Source organism: Jaculus jaculus, chromosome 3 (genome assembly GCF_020740685.1).
Source record: "Jaculus jaculus isolate mJacJac1 chromosome 3, mJacJac1.mat.Y.cur, whole genome shotgun sequence".
NCBI classification, from domain to species: domain Eukaryota; kingdom Metazoa; phylum Chordata; class Mammalia; order Rodentia; family Dipodidae; genus Jaculus; species Jaculus jaculus.
In genome coordinates, this window is record NC_059104.1 from 190,547,964 (window position 1) to 190,572,985 (window position 25,022).

The following is a 25,022-nucleotide window of genomic DNA, read 5'->3' on the forward strand; positions in this document are numbered from 1 at the left end:
TTGTCAATAGAACCATTAGAGTCTGCATGTTCTGGGAAAATTCAGTCTTATGATGTTATTAAAGGATAATTTTCATTCCTGTTCAGCCTTTGTAAATTTTATTATACTAAGAATTTCTTTTACCCCTCCCTTCTCTCACTATTTTCCTTTCTTTTCTACATTCTATTTTGTACAAGAAATTGATGCTAGGGCCTCAAACACACTAGGCACATACTCTACCACTGAGCTATATCCCCATCTAAGAAATTTGTTGATATTTTTTTAAAAAATCAACTTTTTCTTTATTTTCTTTATTTATTAAATAGCAAGAGACAGGGAGAGAGAGGGGAGGGGAAAGAAAAGGGAGAGAGAGAAAGGGGGGAGAGAGAGAGAGAGAGAGAGAGAGAGAGAGAGAGAGAGAGAAAGGGAGAGAGAGAGAACTAGAGAGAGAGAGAAAAAAACTGGTTCACAAGGTACCCTAGCCACTGCAAATGAACTCCAGATGCATATGCTACCATGTAGACTGGCTTACATGGATTCTGGGGAATCGAACCTGGTCCTTAGGCTTCACAGGTAAGTACTTGAACTGCTAAGCCATCTCTGCAGCCCTTAAATCAAGTTTTTATTTTATTTTTATTTATTTAGTTGAGAGAGGGAATGAGGCATAGTGAAAGAGAAAGAATGGGGCACCAGAGCTTGCAGCCACTGCAAATGATCTCCAGATGCATGCACCACTTTGTGCATCTGTCTTAGGTGGGTACTGGGGAATTGAACCAAGGTCCTTTGGCTTTGCAAGCAAGTGCCTTAACCACTCAGCAACCTCTCCAGCCCCCTTAACTCAAGTTTTAACCACAGGATTCTCTTTCTATCTCTTCCATTTTGTGGGATTTATGACACAGGCTTATGTTGGGCATGGTGTGCTTGTATACTTTTATGCTCATTTCTACTTTTCCCTGGTCTCCCCTCTCTCTGTGGAACACACAGGCAAGGATGTTCATTGATCACACCCAGGCTCCATGGTCCTCAAAAGAATGACACAACCTCTTTCACACAACAGTGACAAGTTGGATTTTGCAAGCATTTATTCCACACTCTTATATGTTCTCTATCAAGCACTGAGATAATAATTGTCCCTGTCATCAGGGCATCACAGCTGGCTTTCCTGGGACATAATGAAGAGAGGATCAATATTTCTTGGGCAGACCTTTGGGTCGGAAGTAATTGGGGTCTTTGCCATTCCGGCCCCATTTGTTGGCAAACTGGTCGGCTCTTGAGTCCTCAGCTCCATGGCCTGTAAATTTCTGAATAGCCTCTCTGGCATTACTACAATCAGGCAAACAGAAAGGAGATCAGCCCAGGCTGAGGGGCAATGTCACCGCCCTCTGGACCACCCTTCCCAAGGGACAGCTCCCAGGAGCCCAGGAAAGCAGGGGAAGAGATGTGGATACTGACACGATGGAGCAAAGCCACAGAATGGCCACGCCGCTGCTGGACGGGCTGCACCAGGGGAGAGGACTGGCCATCACAGAGCATGGGGCAAAGGAGGAGCAGCCAGGGCCTCCAGGGAAACTGCTCTAGGGACAGGAGAGCGCCAGCTCTGCTACCCAAGGCAGGCAAGCTCTGCTCACCTGGGCCTGGGGTTCCCAGGATGCTTTTACCTGATCTTTTCAGCTGCCCAGACTCCCCCAGGCCCCCTTTGGGCAGCATCGTAGTTCCCCCGAGCATGGAAATATTTGTCTGAGTTCTTCCAGTTGGCCTCTTTCATGTCTGAGTATGCGTGCCACATGTCTCTAGCCCCTGGAGAGTGAAGACAGTGGGGACATGATCATGACTTGGCCAAACAGCAGGCTAAAACTTTTCCTCCAACTGAGTCTGGAAATTCCACCCTTTGACAGAGATGCTGGAAGTTCCAATGGCTTGAAATGAATGTTCCTTCATTTTATTTCTCCAGGTTGGTAGAAGGAGAAATCCAGAGACTATTCTGTCCAGAGTGGGAGAACGTAGGGTTTCTTTTCCGTTTGAGATACTTGCATCACTGTGCATCCCTAGCTGGCCTGGAACTCCCAGTCCTCCTGACTCAGCCTCCCGAGTGCTAGGATCCCAGGCATGGAGCCTGACACCAAGCCTGCAAGTGCGGACTCTGAGGAAAGCTGCAGACAGACATCTGAGAGCCCAGTCCACAGGAGGACTGTTCAGCCCTGAGCACACAGGAACACCCAGGATGCATTGGACCCTGGACAGCTGTCAGGACTCCATCAGCAGGTGATAACAGGGGCTTAAAGAAGATGGAGAATCAGAGGTAGCAATTGACACACTTGGCTTAAAATTCCACTGTCCTCCCAATAAAATAGAAGAGAGTATTTCCCGCCTCAGTAGTCATGCACAAAACCCAAGAAAACACACAGTGATGTTTGAGCATGGCAGGTTTCACGTCACTTCTGGGCTCCTGAGGAATGGGGGACAGAGAAGCACTAAACTAGAACGGGGAGCACTGAGGTAAGGCAGGAAGGAACATGAGCACACTGCAGCGAAGTGGGAAGTGTCCCCATGCTCACTAGTTAGGAAAAGGTGGACTAAAGTAGAGTCATCATGCTCACACAGCGCCTCTGTGAAATAGCCATCTTTATTTTATACACTTCCTGTTTCTGGTGCTCTGAAACCCTGCTCTTACTGAGAGTCATGACATTTTTTTTCTCTACTTATTCCTTGTGAACTGGTTTAAATGGATTCTGGGAGTCCAGATTTGATTATGACCCATTTTTAAAATGCCTGCATGTTTACCATCTGTGAACAGTAAATGCAGGTAGTGACTGTCACCATTTGCTGTGCCTGAAATCAAGTGTGGTGCTTGGTAGGGTCGCTTTCCTAGAGGTGGTGACCCAGTGGGTGGGGGTGGTGCAGATGGACATCAGCCCTCACAGACATCCCCGAGTTCCAGAGGTTCTCATGCACCTGGTCCTAGAACATTCCTCTGGAAAACACTGAGCCAGTACTGGGAGTGGGGCTGCATTCCTGTAATCCTAGTGCTTGGAGGTGGAGACAGGAGGACCAGAAGTTCAAGGTCATCCTTAACTACAAAGCAAGTTCATAGCCTGCCTGAGTACATTAGACCTTGTCCCAAATAATAAAAAGAAAAAAAGAAACATTGACTAACAAAAAAGTTCAATTGAGCAGGAAGTCATTTAGATAAGAAACAGAAAAATAGTATCTAAAATTTTAAGTACTGTGTTATGAAAACAAAATCTTGTTACTGTGGCTAATAGAGCATATTTTCCTTGATGCCACTTTCCTGTCTGTGTCTCTGCCCCAAATAGAACTGCCTTTTAGGGACTTCATTGCGGTTTTTTGTTTGTTTGTTTTTTGCTGTGGGCAGGATCTGGAATTGCATTTCAGAGGCACCCTGCCTGACGATTAGCCATTGCTCAGAAAACAGGAGATAGGAGTTTCTCATCTTGTCGGGAGCCATAAAGCAAAAGCCTCTCCATTGTGCCTAGGCCTGTTCTTAAGTTGACTCATTTATAAGCTGGTCCACCCAGCTTGAGGTTAGGAATGTCAGTCAGCAGACTGTTTACAGAACCTTATCTTTTTCAAAAGGCCAGTTTGCAGTCAGGCTGTCAAGCCTTTGAGGCAAGATTAGATAAACACCCGGTTACATCTCCTCTAGGTTCCCTAACAATCCCACAGCCCTAAATCACATCAGGCAGCTTACTCCCTCTTTCTTACCCCTATATAATCACTGTGTAAAAAATAAACTTTGAGACCTTGATCAGACTCTAGACTTGGTCTCCTTCTTTGTGTTTGTCTTGTCTCTCATCCAGGTTAATTTCCCCTCTGGTCCTTGTTTAACTCCCCGCTGGCCCGGGGCATCATCTTGTTTTGGAAGCAGTTCAGGACATTCTGAGGAGCAGGCCTCCCTGGGTTAAACTCTGCTTCTCTTGGGGACTTTGTTAAGTATCTCAGGCTCTTTGTGCCTCTCTTTCCATTAATAGGTAATAATGGTGTCTACAACACAGGATTAAGTAAGTTACAAACGAATTCACTCCTCATAAGGCTCCTAGAACAGCACCTGCAGCATAATAAAAGCTCATGAGACTTGGCTGCTGTTGCTGTGGGGTGGAGGCTGTACCCTTTCTGCTCAGCCTGGCTGCCAGCCCTGCACAATTTTGACGCACCTGCTTCGTCCCTGTCAAAGGGGAAATGCGCTGTCTCTGGGTGTCCTCCAGGAGGCAAGAGAGTCCCGATTGTAGGAAGGACCCAGCTCCCTTCTTACAGTTCTCCCTGTCCTCCTGGGAGAAGCTGCTGCTCAAATGTTCCCAGTCTCAGCCCCAGGGATCCTCATGGACAAACACCAGAGCCGTTCAGAAAAGAACGCTGAACTGCTGTGAGGAAAATCGTTTCTTCTTATCCACGGAGGCTCCAAGAGCACTTTTGTCTACTGTGGGCTGTGGTCTCTGCCCAGGTGAATCCCAGGGACTGACAAATGCAGCCTCCTGTGCCACCCCATGCCTGGGTGCTTACCTTGACCAGCTTCTTTCATGAACTGGTACCATCCTTGGCTGTTCACTCCCAGGACCAGGAGGCAGAGAATGATGCCGGTGGAAAGCTTCATCTGCTTGGTGTCAAGAGAACACAGCTGGGATGAACGGTCCTTGTGTGGGGTTTGCTTTCTGAAAGGTTGACCTCTGCTTGAGCAAATACCACTCTGTTTTGTACACAGACACACATGTGCGTACAGATAGTTAATGGATGAGGAGGAGGGGCACATGGAGGCTGATTCAGGGGGATTTCCACATGTTCATGGCCAACTGGGCTACAAATGAGATCCTATCATAAAACACAGTTTCATAGGTAGGTAGGTGGATAAATAGATCGTGTTAGGATCTCAGCATCTGGGAGATTGCAATAGATGTTAGTGTGAGTCCTCCTGTGTCAGCTCAGAACCCAGCTGTGCAGGCAGTTTCCCAGAAGGTATGTGAGGACTTTGTAAACACGCACCTCTCCGCCTATGTGCTAAACAATCTGTATTTGAAGATGTGAGCCCACCCTTCCCTGAGCTCACATGGAAGTGCATAGCAGAACCCCGCTCTAGACCTGCCTCTGGTGGCTTCTAACACTCAGCGTAGACGTTTTAGGAGGGACGTGGAGAACGCTGAAGTGTGGCACGTGAATGCTGCCAGAGCAGAACCTACAGAATAAAAGTGGTGGAAAGTCCTCAACTCACCTTGGCCTAGTGTTCCTGTTGAGTCTTCAGGTAAGGCTGAGCAGGGAGACGTGGCTGTTCTGTCTATATATACTGTCCCTGTATAATGGAGTGATCCTCTTTCATCTTGCACAATCCCTCTTGGCCATAAAATTTCTTTAAGAACATTGAGACTTTTCTTTACACATATCTAATCCTCCCAAATGATGCAATCTGGCCACTTACAGGTGTGTAGCATGCCAGGGTGTTCTGTTTCCAGCCTCACTGTGGTCAGGACAAATAAGGATGAAATAATGTCCATATATAACAGACAGTTTGCAGTGCAGGGTAATCAATATTGGAAAGAGATATTTGACTGTGTGATGAATGTGAAAGGAGATGGCAAATGGAACAGCTGAACTAAGTCTGTTGCAAAGGACAGTTCAGAAGAAAAAGTCAGAGCCCATGGCACAGGAGTAAGAAAAGAAGATGGACAACCCAGGGAACAGCCTCTGCATGGAAGGAGTCAGTGCTGGGGAAGGACTCCTCCACGTATGATCCCAATCAGTTGCTACTGAAGACAAGAGAGCAGGTTACTTGGGAAGGCGCTGTAGTGCAGGAATAGTGAAGTACAGAGTATGAACTTGCTACAAACTCCTATAGAAATGACACACTCGGGCTGGGGAGGTGGCTGAGTGGATAAAGCACTTGCCACTCAAGCCTGAGTACTGGGGTGTAACCCATGCCAGAGCCCACAGCTATAGTTTCTGATTCACTAACCTTCTCTAGCCTTGTCACAGCATCCAGAAGAAAAAAAATTAAGTATGTAGCATTTCCTTAGAGAAGAGAGGATGGTGCAGGTGTAGTCTGATGATGAGAGAATCCACACGGCATCATATCAGGTCCTTTCCACAAGGGGACACTGGGCTGAAAGCTTCAGGAAAGCAGTAGGGCAAATAAGGCCAAACCAGTGGCCTCTGGCTGAAAGAAGAGGAGTGTGGGCACTGCAAGGACACAAGGGTGATGGGATGCTTCCAGAATGACACAAGCACCACATGGAGACACAGGGGGAAGAGATGCTTCCGGAATGACACAAACACTGCATGAGACACAGGGGAAGGTATACTTCCAGAATGATACAAACACTCCATGATACATAGGGGAAGGAATGCTTCCAGAATGCTACAAGCACTGCATGGAGATACAGGGGGAGGGATGCTTCCAGAAAGACACAAGTATTGCATGGCAGTAGCAACGCTGGACTATGCTGTACACAACTGGGAAGAATGTGTGATTTTTGCCCAGTAATCCAGACATGAGTGAGGATGAAGAACTTTCCATCTTGTTACCAGACCAGAAGAATTGTGAGTGAGATGTTAGCAACCCTGTATGAAGGAAACTTTCAAGGACAGACACCATGTCGGAGAATTGCTGTCTAAGGTTGGTCTCAACATTGGAGTGATGCCTCTTGTTGAATCAGGGCTTCATTGTAACTGTTTGTAGTTGGAATCTTTTTTTTTTTTTTTTTGAAGTAGGGTCTCATTCTACCCCAGGCTGACCTGAAATTCACTGTGTAGTCTCAGGCTGGCCTCAAACTCATGGCATTCTCCTACCTTACCTCTGTCTCCTGAGTGCTGGGATTAAAGGCATGCATTAACACACTGACATGACTTTTTAGGTACTATGAGATGAAAAATAGATGAGAAAAAAACTGTCAATTATCCTACCACTAAGCAGTGAGTAGAGGATAGACTCCTCTATAGTCCCTGATCATGGGCCTGGTTAGGGGAACTGTTTCACAGGGGAGCACATATGATATTTTGACACTCTTTCTTTTTTTCTGCTCTCTTAGTGTAGAAACTCTGGATACATGGTTCCATCCTGACTATCCCATAGCCATTCCATACTGGAAATCTTCCTCCTATTTTTTTCATTTCTTAAAGTCATTCTCTTCTTCAAAAGAAGCATTAGCAAGCCCTCTAACTATTTATGTTTAGGCCATAGATTGGTTCTGCTCTTGCTTTTGGTCACAAAGGCTTATTTTATTTGTATGGAGGAGACTTGAAGCTCATCAGGTGTGAGTGGCTGAGGTTGACAGTTGAGTACTCAGCACTAATTGAGACATCTCTATCATTCTCCCAGACTCAGACAACATTACAGAAGAGCTAGAAAAAAAGAATAAGAGGCAAAGGGTGGGGACGAGTACTTTGAAATACTATCTTTCAGACATAGTGTGGCTATTGTATTCATGATCTCACAGTGCCTGCCATTATCTGCATGAGACCTGCACAATGTTAGACCCATCAACAGGTCGTCATATATGATGGAGGTGATCTCACAGAGCCTGTCATTATCTGCATGAGACCTGCACAATGTTAGACCCATCAACATGTCATCATATATGATGGAGGAGTGCAAAAAGGAATAACCAATGGCATCAAAATAGTAGAGGGAGAAGCTGTAAAGAAGCTAGTTTGGTGAAAGGGGGTGGAGGATGAGGGACAAAGTCAGATTCTATCTTGCCTGCCAAGGCTCAGGAAGCATCACAGAAGAGGAGGGAGAAAGGTTGGAAGAGCCCTGGGCTGGGTGGGAAGAGCCTGAGGTGCCATGTTTCCCCCATCCCACAGAGCTGACTGAGGCCTCTTGGTCCCCACAGTGAATGCTCAGCAACCCCAGCAGAACTGGGGCTGGGCAGAGGGGTCCTATGTGTGAACCTTTTAATAAAGAAATCAATAAGATTTTTAAAAAAAGAAAGCAATGTGAAGGAGAAAATTTTTTAAAGAGAAAAGAAAATTTGAAAGAAGGAATATTCGCAAGCATGTACAACATCTGAAGAGCAAGAGGCAATCTTCAAGGGACTTTTTACCAGCATTGGGTGAACACTTCCTTATTACTTAACGTATTTTGCCTTCTGGGAAGGAACACACTTTTCTTTCCCTTCCACACACACTTAAACAACAGTACCACAATGAGCTATTTTCACTTGGTTCTTCCTGGAAGAGTAATATCAAACCTTGAGGGACTTTCCCAAGTTTCTGTGAGACCCATGTATCCTGATTTGCAGGGGACAGCTCCCGTTAAGGCCAATTTTCTTACTTAAATAGTCACAGTGGCCCCTCCTTTCTCAAAAAAACCCAATTTATGTAGAAGAAGAGAACCCTAAGGCTTAATTTTAATAAAAATAGGAAAAGCAATAATAAAAAGTCAAGAGGCCCACAGACATCCTGACCTACAATGGCATCTCAGACCCAAGTCCCAGTCTGAGAGGCCCAGGGGAAAGAATGTTCACAGTTCCCTAAATATAAAACAAGGGAAATAATAATTCTACCTCATAGACTTGTTTGAAGATTGAATGATTGATGTTGTAAGAAACCTGGATTTCTTCTGGACACATGAGAAGTGCTTTATAAAGCTCTTCCAGATTAACTCAGGAAATATATAATAATTCATACATTCCAGAGTCAGAAACATTCAGTGAAATATTAAAGCAAGACATTTCTAATATTTTCACAAGTACAGTTACCAATCTGAATTATAGTTTTATAGAACGATGTCTACTTTTTCAAGACGTAGCACCCATTTATTTCTGGACATCTTTCAAGATTCCTGTGGAGAAATAATTATTACAAGGATGTGTTCATTCATGATGCAGGAAACAGTTGAAAGATGAGAGCAAACATTCTTTCTTTCCTTGATGCACTTTCTTTCATCAGCAGTTAGGATCCTTTAGTTTTATTTGTTTGTGTCTGTGTTTGTTTTTTATGCTGGAAATGGAACCCAGGGCCTCATGTTTGCTATGCAAATGCTGTACCACTGAGCCACACACCCTGTCCTCAACCTGTCATTTAAAAATATTTACGTGTGTGTGTGTGTGTGTGTGTGTGTGTGTGTGCGCGCCTGCATGTGCCAGGGTCTCTTGTTACTACAATTGAATGCCAGACATGTTCCACCTTTTTTTTATTGAGGCAAGCCCAAGAGACTAGCCTTTTTTAAAATGGGAGAGAGAAAGAGAAAGAAAGAGAGGGAGAAATAATTGGTACCAGGGCTTCCAGTAGCTGCCATCAAACTCCAGACACATGCACCACCAATCTCTTCTGTGTGCAGGTGTGACCTTATGCACTTGCGTCACCTTGTGCATCTGGCTTATATGGGACCTGGAGAGTTGAACATGGGTCCTTAGGCTTTGCAGGCAAGTGCCTTGACCACTAAGCCATCTCTCTAGCACATGTGCCACCTTGTGCATTTAGTTTTATGAGGCTGCGGAGGATATGGATAATGTCAAGGCACCTCCCCAGACCAAGCCTGTTATTAAAAAATATTTATTTGTTTGAGAACAATAAAGAGAGAGAGAATGAGAATATGGGCACATCAGGGCTTCTTACCACTATAATTGAAGTCTAGATGCATGGGCAACTTTGTGTATCTAGCTTTACAGGATGCTGTGAAATCAAATCCAGACCATCAGGTCTTAGAAGCAAGTGCCTTTATCCACTGAGCCATCTCTCCAGACCTGCAAGCCTGTCGTTTTTAAAATTTTTATTTAAAAATATTTTATTTATTTATTTAAGAAAGAGAGGAAGCATGCAAGTGGGTGCGCCAGGGCCTCCAGCCACTGCAATTGAACTGCAGATGCATGCGCCACCTTGTGCATCTGGCTTGCTTGGGTCCTGGGGAATCAAGCCTCAGTCCTTTGGCATTTTTTTTAAGCACCTTAACCACTAAGTCATCTCTCTAGCTCTCAATTTCTTCTTGTTGAGATAGTCTTGCTATGTAGTCCAGGCTGGCCTCACTGTTGGTGGGCATGTAAATTAATATAACCATTGTGAGCACTTTAGAGGTTCCTCAAAAATTTATAAACAGAACCACCCTATGATCCTGAAATCCCACAGCTATGTGTATATTCAATGAGATAAAGCTGGTCTGCTAAAGAGACATTCACATGCCCATATTCATTACATCACTATTCATAATAGCCAAAAGATAAAATTTGTGACAGTATGGTAAGTGAAACAGACTAACAGAAAGATAAGTACTGCATGATTTCATTCATGTGGAACTTTAAAAAGTTGACCTCATAGAAACTGAGAGAAGAATGTTGGTGACAAGAGGCTGAAAGTCTACAAGGGAGGAAGAGAGCAGAAAAGTTGGCCAATTATAATTTGGCTGAGTTGGAATTAGATGACAGCAAGAAGTATTGGTGCTCTATCACACAATAGATATTAGCAATGTATTGTGTATATATATATATTTAATTAATTTGTTTTTATTGATAACTTCTATAATTATAGACGATAAAACATGGTAATTCCTCCTCCACCTTCCCCTTCACAACTCCATTCTGCATCATATCCCCTCCCCCTCTCAATCAGTCTCTTTTATTTTGATGTCAACATATTTTCCTCCTATAATGATAGTCTTGTGTAGGTAGTGTCAGGCACTGTGAGATCATGGATATCCAGGTCGTTTTGTGTCTGGAAGAGTGCATTGTAAGGAGTCTTACCCTTCTTTTGGCTCTTATGTTCTTTCTACCACCTCTTCTGCAACAGACCCTGAGCCTTGGAAGGTGTGATAGAGAGAGATATTTCAGTGCTGTACACTCCTCTGTCACTTCTCAGCACTATGGTGCTTTTGAGTCATCCCAGTGGTCACCACTATCCGAAAAGAGAAGCTTCTCTAACCAAATATGAGAGTAGCATTAATACATGGGTATGAACATTAAGAGAAGTGCTTACTTGGCAGTTTGGTGAGCATAGCATATACACTTAGCCAGACACCAGCAGGCATTACACCCCAAGGACTCATGACTTTCCCCATCATAGGTTTTCAGTATCAGACATGTGTCCCCTCTTGTGGAGCAGGCCTCCAGTCCAAGTAGAGAGCAGCTGATTTCCCCCATAACAGACACGCCTATCGCACCCATTGGCTCATTTGGCCTGGGTGCTCTGTGCCAGCCCGGCAATTGGGTGTGGACAGGGACACCAGCATTTTGGCAGGATTCTGGCTGTTTTCCTCCTTTCTGGAATATTTAGTCTCCTCTGCTTCTCTACTGTGTTTGAGAATAACTTATACACCTTAACTTTTTGGTAGAAGAGTGTATTTTGCTGTTTTTCTGCTTATTTTCCCCCTAGGCTGCTTTGGCATAGCTATACTATGCCACCATCTTACCCAGAAGTCTCTTTTTATTATATATATATATGGGGAGATTGTATCTTGAAATGTGTTGAGTGAACATGATTGGCAAAGTTGAGCACTGAAAGCCGAGTGTGGTGGTGCATGCCTTTAATCCTAGCACTGGGGAGGCAGAGGTAGGAGAATCGCCATGAGTTCAAGGCCACCCTGAGCCTGCATAGTAAATTCCAGGTCAGCCTGGGCTAGAGTGAGACCCTACCTCAAAAAACAAAAAAAAGTTGAGCGCTGGGAGCTCATGAGTGCAGAGCCCGCCACTTGTCCAGAGGAAAGTGACTGGGGATGCACTTGACCCCGCAGCCATACGGGATGAGCAGCTTCTTGACTATCAAATCTTCAAGTTCATCTGCAGTGAACTTGGTGATGCCCCTCTTCTTTGAGATGTGGATCTTCTGGCAGCCAGGAAACTTGAGCTTGGCTCTGTGCAGGGCCTCAACCACATGCTCTTTATTCTGCAGCTTGGGGCAGATGGACATGATGACCTGGCCAATATGAACCCTGGCCACTGAGCCCTGGGGCTTCCCAAAAGCGCCCTGCATACCTGTCTGGAGCCTGTCAGCCCCAGCACAAGACAGCATCTTGTTGACGCGGATGACGTGGAAAGGGTGGATCTGCACATGAATATGAAAGCGATCTTTGCCACAACTTTTTACCATGTACTTGTTGGCACAAATATGGGCAGCCTATTCATCTGACACCATTTGGCCACAAAGTGGGAATTCATCCACTTTTGCCTTCTTCTGCCCCAGGTCAAAGACGCAGATCTTGGTACCAGGGTCACCTCTCTTGGACTCTGAAAGGCCCAGGTGTGAGGCCTAGTGGAACTTCCTGAGCCTAGCTATAGTTTGGCGACCTGTCTCTGGCCAGCTATGACTCAGCAAGACACCTAATGGTTTCTGGCCTGCCACTTCTGCCAATAGTTAAAGTTTACTATTGGCCCTTACCTCTCCCCCCATCCTAAAATCCCCGCCTTTGTCCCCAACATGATATAGGCAACTGCTCAGAGTAATAAAGCAAGTTGTTTCTGCAAGTTCCTGCATCAAAAAGACTCCCGACTCAGTGTGGTTTTTCTCCGGTGGCCAGGAGAGGTCTGGGTTGTCCAACGCTTATCATCCCCTCAACCCCTAGGGAGGAACCAGCAGGCCTGGTTCTTCCATAGCACTACCTACCTGACTGGGAAGGAGCCCCACACACCTCAGCAGAAGCGAGACTTTGGGCACAGCTTGTTTTTACAATACTGGTTGTTGCAGTCTGGTTCGCATTGCTGGTAGAAATCACCCAACCAAGAGCAGCTTCTGGGTAAAGGAGATTTATTTTGGCTTACAGGCTTGAGGGGAAGCTCCACTATGGCAGGGGAAAACGATGGCATGAGCAGAGGGTGGACATCACCCCCTGGCCAACATAAGGTGGACCACAGCAACAGGAGGGTATGCCAAACACTGGCATGGGGAAACTGGCTGTAAAGCCCATTAGCCTGCCCCCAGCAATACACTCCCTCCAGAAGGCATTAATTCCCAAATATCCATCAGCTGAGAACCTAGCATTCAGAATACCTAAGTTTATGGGAGACACCTGAATCAAACCACCACACCAGTAACGCTGGCTGAGTGGCACCCATGGTGACACTAAGACACTAAGATCTTCAGTGGTGCGTGGGAGGAAAAGAGATATTGTATATTTTTTAAAAAGCTAAAAGAAAGGATTTTGAATGTCTTCGCCATAGAAAAGTGATAGCTCTTTGAGGATACATAGATATATTTGTCCTGATTTGAGCATTACCTTATGTATCAAGATATCACACTACATACACACATTATACATATATAATGATGCATCCACTTAAAGTATTTAAAACAAAGGCTGGAGAGATGGCTTAGCAGTTAAGATGCTTGCCTGCAAAGCAAAAGGACCCAGATTCAATTCTCTAGGTCCCACGTAAGCCAGATGCACATGGTGGCCCATATGTCTGGAGTTTGTTTGCAGTGGCTGGAGGCTCTGGTGCACCCATGATCACTCTATCTCTCTGTCCCTCTGTCTCTAATAAATAAAACAAATAATCCTTAAAAAATAAAATATTTAAACAAAATAAAAACTTTAAAAAACTCATAATTTAGCTAAATTATAACTTGTAACCGTGTATTCATTCTTTTTAAGGCTCTTTTTCCTTTTATCCATTTTCAGAATGACAAGCTATGAGAGTAGCAGCCACCAAAGGTGTCCCATGAGGTTTTCCTTTTTTTGCTTGTGTATTATTATGAGACCTACTGAGCTTTAGTTCCTGACATTGTTTTTTTATTTGTTTTGCTTGTGCTGCGTGTTGCGTGTGGTGCGGTGAGCTTTAGGAGGTATATGCGCCCTTGCAGCACCCCATGCATTGGCAGCGCTTGCCTGCAGGAGCCGGTGCAAAAAAGCATCAGGTTTCAGGCCCCACAGTTCTTCTGCTCCGTATTTTGAACCAGTTTCTTTTGTCTGGGACCAGAACTTACTGTTTTTCTTGGCTCCCCTTTATAGGACTGGGGTCAGGCACATGTGGCCATACCTGCATATCTACATGGGTTCGGATATTTGAACTCTGGCAGTTTCAGGTTCTTATGCTTGCACAGGAAGCACCTTTAACCACTAAGTCATCTATCCAGCTCTGTTATTTTTTTTTTAAATCAGAACCCTCTTTCAAGGTAGAACATTATCTCATTCACAGCTCCATGTCAATTTCTATAATCTATCCAATGTGTGTGCTCAAGTCAGGCATATTGTGTATGACTTAGCTATCTTTACAGATGATGTAAGACCTATACTTTCACTTTTCTTAAAAAGCTCACATTTGGACTACACAGTTGGCTCAGTGGTTAAAAATGCGTGCACTCAGCCGGGCATGGTGGTGCACGCCTTTAACCCCAGCACTTGGGAAGCAGAGGTAGGAGGATCACTGTGTGTTTGAGGCCACCCTGAGACTACATAGTGAATTCCAGATCAGCCTGGGCTAGAGTAGGACCCTAACTTGAAAAACCAAAAAAAGAAAGATAAAAGCATGCTCTCAGCCTGCCTACCTGCATGTAGCTCAATGGTTAGAGGGCTTGCCTCACATGCACAAGGAAATGAGTTCAATCTCAAAGACCATCAGAAAACAAAGAGACACCAGCAGTGAACACAGTGGACACTGGAAGGCTCAAGCTTGGCCACACAGGCCAAATGACTGAATGAGCACAATAGTGGCATGTCTTCCCTAGGGGAAACCAACTGCTCTTTAATTGGACTGCATGCCCACTCTATGGGAGGGAATACATGCCTGGTACTGAAAATCTAATCAAAAGCTGTAGTGGTTTGATTCAGGTGTCCCCCATAAACTTAGGTGTTCTGAATGCTAGGTTCCCAGCTGATGGAAATTTGGGAATTAATGCCTCCTGGAGGGAGTGTATTGTTGGGAGCCGGCTTATGGGTATTAAAGCCAGTTTCCCCTTGCCAGTGTTTGGCACACCCTCCTGTTGCTGTGGTCCACCTTACGTTGGCCAGGGGGTGATGTCCACCCTCTGCTCATGCCATTGTTTTCCCCTGCCATTGTGGAGCCTCCCCTAGAGCCTATAAGCCAAATAAACCTCTTTTTCCCAGAAGCTGCTCTTGGTTGGGTGATTTCTACCAGCAATGCGAACTTGACTGCAACAAAAGCCTAGCCAGGAGAAGTCATGAGCTTTAGGGGTATAGAGCCTGCTCTTGTCTGGCTAAATGCATATGTTATTCTCACCAAGCTTCCCTGAAAGCACTACACTTAATGTTTATATTCAAATATTAATGCCACTCTCACTTTTGGTTAGAGAAGCTTCTCTTTTCAGATGCTGCTGACAACTGGGATGACCCAAAAGACAACATAGTGCTGAGAAGAAGTGATGGAGGAGAGTCCAGCACTGTAACATCTCTATCACACCCTCCAAGGCACAGGGTCCATTGTGGAAGAGGTGGTCGAAAGAATGTAAGAGCCAAAGCAAGGGTAGACTCCTTAGAATGCAACTGTCCAGATAGAAATTGGCCTCGATATCCATGACCTTGCAGTGCCTGGCACTACCTTCACAAGATCCTCATAATAGGAGAAAAGGGCGATGATATCAAAATAAAAGAGAGACTAATGGAGAGGGGGAGGGGATATGGTGGAGAGTGGAGCTGTGAAGGGGAGACTGGGGGAGGGGAGGGAAATATGGTGATTGACTATAAGTACAGAAATTGTCACTTAAAAAATTTAAAAAGAAAGGAAACAGAAAAAAGGCAGGAGGAAACATACACAACATGTAAAATATGATTGCATGAAACATTTTAAAAAGCTTTGAATAAATGCTTGTTGAATGAATAAGAGAATGAATGTGTGAATGCAGTCAATACTGAGGATACTGAAACAATCACTGAACTACACAAAAAGGAGAAGAAAGAAAGTTTTCAGGGTTCCAACAAATAACAATGCTTGACACATTGAGAAGGAGCACAGCTCGTGTGAACTGAGAAAGCAAGGAGGCTGAAGGGCTGGAGGCTCCTGGGGGGAAGGGCAGCCTGGCTAGAACTGGAGGAAGGTGGGGGGCCTGGCTGGTGGTAGAGTTCTGTGAGCCAAAACTGAGATAAAGCTAGTGAAGATGGTGGCTTACAGGACTCTCCAAAAGGTCTGGTGTTAAGGCCAAAGCTTTGTGACTTCAGCCCGGCAGTCATTGATTTCACACTAAGTTCAAAGCCATCTACCTCTGTTGCAGTGGGTCATGGTCAGAGGGTGTTGGGTTTTGGTTTATTTTCAAGAAACATTTAAAGAAAAAGAACAACAAAAACGTATATTTGTGCCGGGCGTGGTGGCGCACGCCTTTAATCCCAGCACTAGGGAGGCAGAGGTAGGAGGATTGCTGTGAGTTCGAGGCCACCCCGAGACTACATGGTGAATTCCAGGTCAGCCTGAGCCAGAGTGAGACCCTACCTCGAAAAAACAAAAACAAACAAACAAACAAAAAAACCCCTTATATTTGTGATCTAGACATGGGTAAGAAAGTTTTTGTGAAGTAGGACTTTACTGTTTTGTACAAAAGGTGAAGTTAGGGCCTCACACTCACAAGGACTCTACCACTGAGCTCTATCTCCATCTCAGAAATCTGTTGATTTTTATGAAGTTTTAACAACAGGATTCTCTTTCTTCTCTTCCATTTTGTGGGATTTATGGCATAGGCTTATGTTGGGCATGGTGTGCTTGTATAATTTTATGCTCATTTCTACTTTTCCTTGGTCTCCCCTCTCTTTGTGTAACACACAGGCAAGGATGCTCATTGGTCACACCCTGGCTCCATGGTCCCCAAAAGACTGACGCAGCTCTTTCACACGACAGGGACAAGTTGGACTTTGCAATAATTTATTCCACACTCTTATGTGTGCTCTATCAAGCACTGAGATAATAATCATCCCTGTCATCAGAGCATCACAGCTGGCTTTCCTGGGACACAATGAAGAGACACTCAGTATTTTCTGGGCAGGCCTTTGGGTCGGAAGAAATTGGGGTCTTTGCCATTCTGGCCCAATTCATAATAAATTACCATGTGCCTGCACTTGTAAGTACACACCCACAAGGGTGTAAAGGTTAGGGTTGAGTTTTACACAGGATTAAAGTTATAGTTAGGGTAGGGATAGAACTGGGTGTTGGGGTTGGGGTTATTGGGTTTAGGGCTTTAGGTTAGTGTTACAAGTTTGGAGCTAGAGCTTGGAATTCAGAGTAGGGTTAGAGGTTATTGTTTAGGGGTTAGAGGTTAGAGGTTAGGGTTAGGGTTAGGATTTTAGAGTGAGAGGTTAGGGCTTAAGGTTAGGGTTACTGATAGGGTTTGGGGATAGTGTTAGGGATAGGATTAGGGTTAGGGTAAGGAATAGGGTTAGGGTTAGGGTTTTAGGGTTAGGGTTAGAGTTTTAGAGTGAGGGTCACGGTCAGGGACAGGGTCAGTGTTAGGGGTTAGGGTTAATGTTAGGTTTAGGGGATTAGCATTAGGGGAAGGTTAGGGAGTTAGGGTTAAGGTTAGGTGTTGGCTACATCCTGAATTCCAGGTCAGCCAGTACTAGAATTCAAGCCTAGCTGGCAAAACAGAGGGAAAAGAAAGAAAGCCGAAGAAGATGTGGGAACCGGGAAATGGCTTAGCTGTTAGAGCCTTTGAATTTGAAGCCAAAGGACACCAGTTCGAATCCCCAGGATGCATGTAAGCAGGATGCATGCAAGCACGATGCACAAGGGGGTGCTTGTGTGTGCTAGGGCAACTGGTGTGCCCATTCCCAGGATCTGACCCATTCTCTTCTCTATTTCTCTCTATCTCTCTTATATTTAAATAAGTAAATACTTCTTTTGCCCAGCGGGGGGTGTGGAGGGAGTGAAAATGTGCTCACACAGGTTTCTGAAGAGAGAGGGCCTTCTTGTCCACAACCTATCCTGAGTACTTACGAATTTTATTCTGATAGGAGATAAGCAAATCAATTCCTATTCAAGACAAGTCAATAAGGAACTAAAGAACCTATGGGAGTGGTGTACAAACCACAAGCAAGAGTCCTATCACCTCTGTCATTGGGTAGAAAGACAACACCGCTCCTTAGAAGTCCTGCAGTTGTCAGGCTCTCCCTCAAGACACCTGGACCAGCATCCCTGCAAGTTTCAGAAGAGGTGGCACCTAATCATCACCAGTGACAAGCATAAGTGAGCAGTCCACGGAAGTGGACTCAGACATTCTCAACGATTTTCCACTCTCGGAATGTTTGATATGTGAGACAGGCTATCTTAGTCTATTAGCTGGCTTGGTGCTCTGGGAGGCTCTCCTCCTCCAGCCAATACAAGGAGACGTTCTGGAGCTGTCGCATTCCCAGAGAAATACACCCTCCGCGCCCTAATCCCTCACATTTCAGACAGCCCGATTCCAGTAGGCTCACAACTTGTAAGGGAGGGGGTGAACCTGCAAAAATTGCTAAATTTCAACAAGAATGACTCAGACTGCCCCATGGCCATGCGTTGGCCATCTTTGTGAATAATATCAATCTGACCCATTTTCTGAAGAGACACGATTCTCTAAGTTAGAGAATCGGGAGCTTTTAAGTCAAGGAGAAGGCCACGATTATGCAGAGTCTTTGTGTGCTAGGGAAAGGAGGCCCCTGACACACATGTGACTCAAGTGGTCACATCCGCATGGAACATGCAGAGCTTCCAGGTGAAGTGAGAACCTACCAGTGAGTCCTGAGCCCCTTTCCAGCAGGAGGATCAACATCTGCTTGAGGCAGTAAACACACAGGAGTCTCCCAAAACATGAGTCACGTCCAACCCATATGCGGGTATCGACATTCTTCATGTCTTCTAGGCCCAGAGCAAAATTGCTGAAGCCAGGCCAGAAAGAATTAGGAGTGTCAGGGTCCAAACATGTATTCAGAGGGCTTGGGTGCCCCCACTCACAGGCTCCCGAGAGCCATCCTGACCCGACAATTGATGCACGTGGAATGAAGGGCCAGAAGGGTAAGTGACGGGTAATCACGGATGTGCCTCCCGTTCATTGAGTCATTTTCACAGATATCAAGGGAAATACTGTAAGTATGAAAGACATGGTCCACTGTAAACACAGTGAGAATGTGCTGAGGCATACCATGCCCCTCACAATCATGAGAAATTCCCATGTGACGTGGAAGAAAAAGAGCAGGCATGACTATGCTTTATGGTGACATTGTCATCGACACTGCACACCAGCATCTGCACTTTTCCAAACAGGTACTTGGGTATTGTACTGGAACGATATGGTTGCTTGCCAGAAAATGATAGCAATGACTTTGTGTCAAATGGAAGTCACGTCCATATTTCTGTCTACGATATCCATGTTGAAGGACAAATATTTAGGCCTGTTTGTAACCTTTGACCCATCTGGCATAGTTTTAATTGAATGTCCAATTTTCAATGATCACAGCAGTTGAGAATCATAAACACAGGGAGGTTGAAGTCATGCCAGGAAACTTTACAGCCAGCAGAAATAAGAGGATGAACATGAAAAGGCTGCCACCCTGTGACTACATACTGAATCCCAGGTCACCGGCTCCTAGAATTCAAGCCTAGCAGGAGAAAGTGAGGGCAAAGGAACACAGCCATGGGAGGTGTGGGAACCAGGAAATGGCTTGGAGGTTAGAGCCTTTGACTCTGAAGCCAAAGGACCCCGGTTTGAGCCGCCAAGAGGGAACGCAAACAATCCCTAGACACAAGGGGGTGCTCATGTGTGCTAGGGCACCTGGTGTGCCCATTCCCTGTATCTGTCCCTTACTCTTCTTCATCTCTCACTTTCTCTCTCATAGTTAAATGAGTCAAATTCCCCCCCTTACATGGGGGAGGGTGCTGATGAAAATGTGCTCAACACAGGTTTCTGAAGAGAGAGGGCCTTCTTGGCCGGCTCCCGTCAAGTGTACTTTGCAATTTTATTCTGGTAGGAGGAAAGCAAATCAATTCCTACTCAAGACAAGTCAAGGAGGAATTAAAGAACCTGTGGAAGTGGCATTCAACCCACAAGCAAGAGCCCTACCGCCTCTGTCATTGGGTGGAAAGAAAACACCGCTCCTTAGAAGTCCTGCACTTGTCAGGCTCTCTCTCAAGGTGCCTGGACCAGCACTTCTGCACGTTTCAGGAGAGGTGGCACCTAATCATCACCAGTGACAAGGCTAAGTGAGCAGTCCATGGAAGTGGACACAGACGTTCCCGACGATTTTCAAATCTCTTCATGTTTGATATGTGAGGCAGACTCTTCTGGTCTATCAGCTGGCTTGGCGTTCGTGGAGACCCTCCTCCTCCAGCCAATTCAAAGAGACTTTCTGGGGCTGTGTCATTCCCAGAGAAACACACCATCCGCGCCCTGCTTCCTCACATTTCACACAGCCCCATCCCAGTAGGCTCACCATGTGTAAGTGAGGGCCTGAACCCGCATGAATTGCAAACTTTGAACAAGAATGACTTGGCCTGGCACGTGGCCATGTGTCAGCCATCTTTGTGAATTATACCAATCTGACCCTTTTTCTGAAGAGAGCCGATTCTCTAACTTAGGGTGAGAGCACTCTCACCCTAGGTTAGAGAATTGGGAGCTTTTAGGTCAAAGAGAAGGCCACGGCCATGCAGGGAATCTCTGTGTGCTAGGGAAAGGAGGCCCCTGACACACATGTGACTCAAGTGGTCACATCCGCATGGGACATGCAGAGCTTCCAGGTGAAGTGAGAACCTGGCAGTGAGTCCTGAGCCCCTTTCCAGCAGAAGGACCGATGTCTGTTTGAGGCAGTAGACACACAGGAGTCTCCTGGAAACATGAGCCACGTCCAGCCCATATGCGGATATCGACATTCTTCATGCCTTCTAGGCCCAGGGAAAAATTGCTGAAGCCAGGCCAGAAAGAATTAGGAGTATTGGGCTTCAAACGTGTATGCTGAGGGTTAGGGTGCCCCTGCTCGCAGGCTGTGGAGGATCATCCCGACCCGACAATTGATGTAGGTGGAATGAAGGCCCAGAAGGGTAAGTACTGGATCATCACAGATGTGCCCCTCCACCCAACGTTCTTTGAGTCACGTTCACAGATACCAAGGGAAATACAGTAAGTACGTTAGACACGGTCCACTGGGAACACAGTGAGAGTGTGTTGTGGCCTTCCATGCCCCTCACAATCATGAGAAATTCCCATGTGATGTGGAAGAAAAAGAGCAGGCATGACTATGCTTCATGGTGACATTATCGGCGACACTGCACACCGGCGTCTCCAGTTTTCTAAACAGCCTCTTGGGTATTGTACTGGGACGATATCCCTGCTTGCCAGGAAATGATAGCAATGACTTTGTGTCAAATGGAAGTCACGTCTATATTTCTGTCTACGATATCCATGTTGAAGGACAAACCTTTAGGCCTGTTTGTAACCTTTGACCCATCGGGCACAGTTTTCATTGGATGTCCGATTGTCAATGATCAGAGCAGTTGAGTATCGTAAACACAGGGAGCCTGAAGTCATGGCAGGCACCTTTACTGCCAGCAGAGATAAGAGGATGAACATGACAAGGCCACCACCCTGGGGCTACATACTGAATCCCAGGTCACCGGCTCCTAGAATTCAAGCCTAGCTGGAGAAAGTGAGGGCAAAGGAACGCAGCCACGGGAGGCGTGGGAACCTGGAAATGGCTTGGCGGTTAGAGGTTTTGACTCTGAAGCCAAAAGAACCCAGCCCGAGACACAAGAGGGTGCTCATGTGTGCTAGGGCACCTGGTGTGCCCATTCCCTGTATTTGTCTCTTCCTCTTCTCCATCTCTCACTTTCCCTCTCATAGTTAAATAAGTCAAACTCTCCCCCTTGCCTGGGGGAAGAGGAGGGCGGGTGAAAAGGTGCTGAAGAGAGAGGACCTCCTTGGCCGGCTCCCGCCCCCCCCCCCCCCCGTCATGTGTACTTCACAATTTTGTTCTGGTAGGACGTAAGCAGATCAATTCCTATTCAAGACAAGTCAAGGAGGAATTAAAGAACCTGTGGGAGTGGCATTCAACCCCCAAGCAAGAGCCACGCGACCACTATCATTGGGTGGAAAGGAATGAGCACTCCTTACAAGTCCTGCAGTTATCAGGCTCTCTCTCAAGATACCCGCACCAGCACCCCACACTTTTCAGGAGAGGTGGCACCTAATCATCATTACCAGTTACAAAGTTAAGTGAGCAGTCCACCGAAGTGGACGCAGACATTCCCAACAACTTTCAAATCTCTGAATGTTTGATATATGAGGCAGGTTTTTCTGCCCCATTAGCTGGCTTGGTGCTCAGGGAGGCCCTTCCCCTCCAGCCAATTCCAGGAAACTATCTGGAGGAGTTCTCTTATTCCCAGAGAAACACACCCTCCGCGCCCTGCACCCTCACATTTCACACAGCCCCATCCTAGTAGGATCACCACTTGTGAGTGAGGGCCTGAAACTACAAAAATGGCTCAGTTTGAACAAAAATGACTCGGGCTGGCCCATGGCTGTGTGTTGGCCATCTTTGCAAATTATACCAATCTGACCCTTTTTCTGAAGAGAGCCGATTCTCTAACCTAGGGTTATAGCGTTCGCTCTCACCCTAGGTTAGAGAATCAGGAGCTTTTAGGTCAGAGAAAAGGCCACAAAGAGGCAGGGGCTCTCCGTGTGCTAGGGAAAGGAGGCCCCTGACAGACATGTGACTCAAACTGTCACATCCGCATAGGAAATGCAGAGCTTCCAGATGAAGTGAGAACCTACCAGGGAGTCTTGTGCCCCTTTCGATCAGGAGGACCAACATCTTTTTGAGGCAGTAGACACACAGGAGTCTCTCGAAAATAGGACTGACATCAGGCTCCCAGGGACCCGTGGCATTCAGGACTGGCTGGAGCCAGGCGACAAGATAGCGGCGTTGGCTGAGTGACCCTCGGCCCAGAGCCAGCGGCAGCGGAGGCAGCGGCAGCGCTGCCCCAGCTCAGTGCGCGGCCTCGCCAGCCCGCCACGTCACCGCAAAAGCGACTGCATGGCGGCCGCCCGCGACGAGCAGCCTCGCCTGAGTAGCCGAATGAGGCCCGGCCCAAAGAAGCCGAGCGGTCTGCGGGCCGTTCCCCTTGGCCGATCGCGGCCCGAGACGGCGGAGCGGCCGCCGTCGCCCGCCCCCGGCCGCCCCCCCCCCCCCCCGCAGCCTCGCCCGGCGGGCCGCCCCGGAGGCCTCCATCCCCGCTCGGAGGTGTCGGGCTTGGCCCCAGCCTCCGTCTTGGCGGTGCAGGATGGTGAGCAGCGGCGGTTCCAGGGCCGAGATCGTCGTCAGAGTGAAGTACAAACTGGTGCGGAAGATCGGGTCCGGCTCCTTCGGGGACATTTACCTGGCGATCAATGTCACCAACGGTGAGGACGTGGCAGTGAAGCTAGAGGCTCAGAAGGCCAGGCATCCCCAGTTGCTGTAGGAGAGCAAACTGTGTAAGATTCTTCAAGGTGGGGTTGGCATTCCCCACATACGCTGGTATGGACAGGAAAAAGACTATAATGTGCTAGTCATGGATCTTCTGGGACCCAGTCTGAAGACCTCTTCAATTTCTGTTCAAGAAGATTCACCATGAAAACTGTACTTATGTTAGCTGACCAGATGATCAGTAGAATTGAGTATGTGCATACAAAGAATGTTATACACAGAGACATTAAGCCAGATAACTTCCTAATGGGTATTGGGCGATACTGTAATAAGTTATTCCTTATTGATTTTGGTTTGGCCAAAAAGTACAGAGACAACAGGACAAGGCAACACATCCCATACAGAGAAGGTAAAAATCTCACTGGCACTGCCCGATATGCTAGCATCAACGCACATTTTGGTGTTGAGCAGAGCCGCCGAGATGACATGGAATCATTAGGGTATGTTTTGATGTATTTTATTAGAACCAGTCTGCCATGGCAAGGGCTAAAGGCTGCAACAAAGAAGCAGAAATATGAAAAGATTAGTGAAAAGAAGATGTCCACTCCTGTTGAAGTTTTATGTAAGGGGTTTCCTGCAGAATTTGCTATGTACTTAAACTATTGCCATGGGCTGTGCTTTGAAGAAGCCCCGGATTACATGTATATGAGGCACCTGTTCCGCATCCTTTTCCGGACCCTGAACCACCAATATGACTACACTTTTGATTGGGCAATGTTAAAGCAGAAAGCAGCACAGCAGGCAGCCTCTTCCAGTGGGCAGGGTCAGCAGGCCCAAAACCTCACAGGCAAGCAAGCTGACAGACCCAAGAGTAACCTGAAAGGTTTCTAAGCATGAATTGAGGAACGGAAGAAGGAGAACAGATGGTTGGAGTAGCATTTGTTTCTCCCCAAATCTAGAAATTTTAGTTCATATGAACACTAGCCATTGGTTGTGGACAACCATTTATTTGGTGTAAAGAACTTAATTTCAGTATAACCTTCCCCTAGGCAGCATTGGTGATGCTGTATACTGAGTTGCAGCCTCTATAATTGTGAATATTAACTGAGATAGTGAAACATAGTTTCCTATTGCATTTTTTCAAGTGGAAAAGTCACCTAAATGGTTGACACACAGATTGGTGGGACAATTGTGCATATGCCAATTTTTGTTAACTATTTTATTTTGGGGCGAGTCCCCTGTCCTGCAGGAGAACAACCACCAAATGAAGATCCTTCTTGATCACACTTTATTGGAGAGCCTCTTGGTTAACAGGAAAGCTGATGGCAAGGGGCGAGGGGCGCAGGAGTGTAGCTGCTTTTATAGGGCAGAATACTACGGGGCGCCTGCTGATTGGCTGCCATAGGCTCACCCGCCCACAGGAGCCACGGGATAGGCTCGGGACAAGGTGCGTCAAGCGCATGCGCAACCTCAAGCGAGGTTGGTGCCAAGGCGCTGCCTAAATAAGGAATTGTTTACCTCAAGACTGGCAGGAAGCCAGCGCCATCTTGTAATGGCGTCTGCATTAGCTCCCTACAGTTCCCCCTTTTTTATTAACTTATGGCATAGCTCAGGAAAAATAGCCACCTTCCCGATCAGGTCTGCACCTCATGATGTGTTGACCGATCAAGGGAAGAAATTCAACCTCCCCTTCCTCAGTGCAATGGGACAGATCCCCTGAGAGTGCAAAGGCGGTGGTCAAATGAAAGCTACCAGATCCCTGCCCATCCTCGTGCAATGGGTACTCTGAGACCCTGAGGGTGCAAGGGCC

The 25,022-nt window shown here is 46.4% G+C and overlaps 1 protein-coding gene and 2 pseudogenes across 6 annotated transcripts; 1 reads left to right on the forward strand and 2 right to left on the reverse strand.

The window, feature by feature from the left end:
- Nucleotides 1-1,043: 1,043 nt before the first annotated feature.
- Nucleotides 1,044-22,792, reverse strand: LOC101601586 (serum amyloid A-3 protein). Of its 6 annotated transcripts, none has more exons than XM_045145683.1 (4): nucleotides 22,582-22,792; nucleotides 4,498-4,588; nucleotides 1,638-1,776; nucleotides 1,044-1,302 (listed from the first exon to the last, which is right to left on the reverse strand). In XM_045145683.1, the coding sequence occupies exons 2-4, from the start codon at nucleotides 4,586-4,588 to the stop codon at nucleotides 1,164-1,166; spliced, it is 369 nt and encodes a 122-aa protein (XP_045001618.1). In that variant the 5' UTR covers nucleotides 22,582-22,792; the 3' UTR covers nucleotides 1,044-1,163. The 6 variants fall into 6 exon arrangements, with proteins under 6 accessions (XP_045001618.1, XP_045001622.1, XP_045001620.1 ...); XM_045145687.1 differs by having other exon boundaries at nucleotides 4,498-4,591; XM_045145685.1 differs by having other exon boundaries at nucleotides 4,498-4,646.
- On the reverse strand, nucleotides 11,581-21,339 carry LOC101602754 (annotated as a pseudogene).
- Nucleotides 22,793-23,090: 298 nt separating the features above from the next.
- Nucleotides 23,091-24,427, forward strand: LOC123459378 (annotated as a pseudogene).
- Nucleotides 24,428-25,022: the final 595 nt, after the last annotated feature.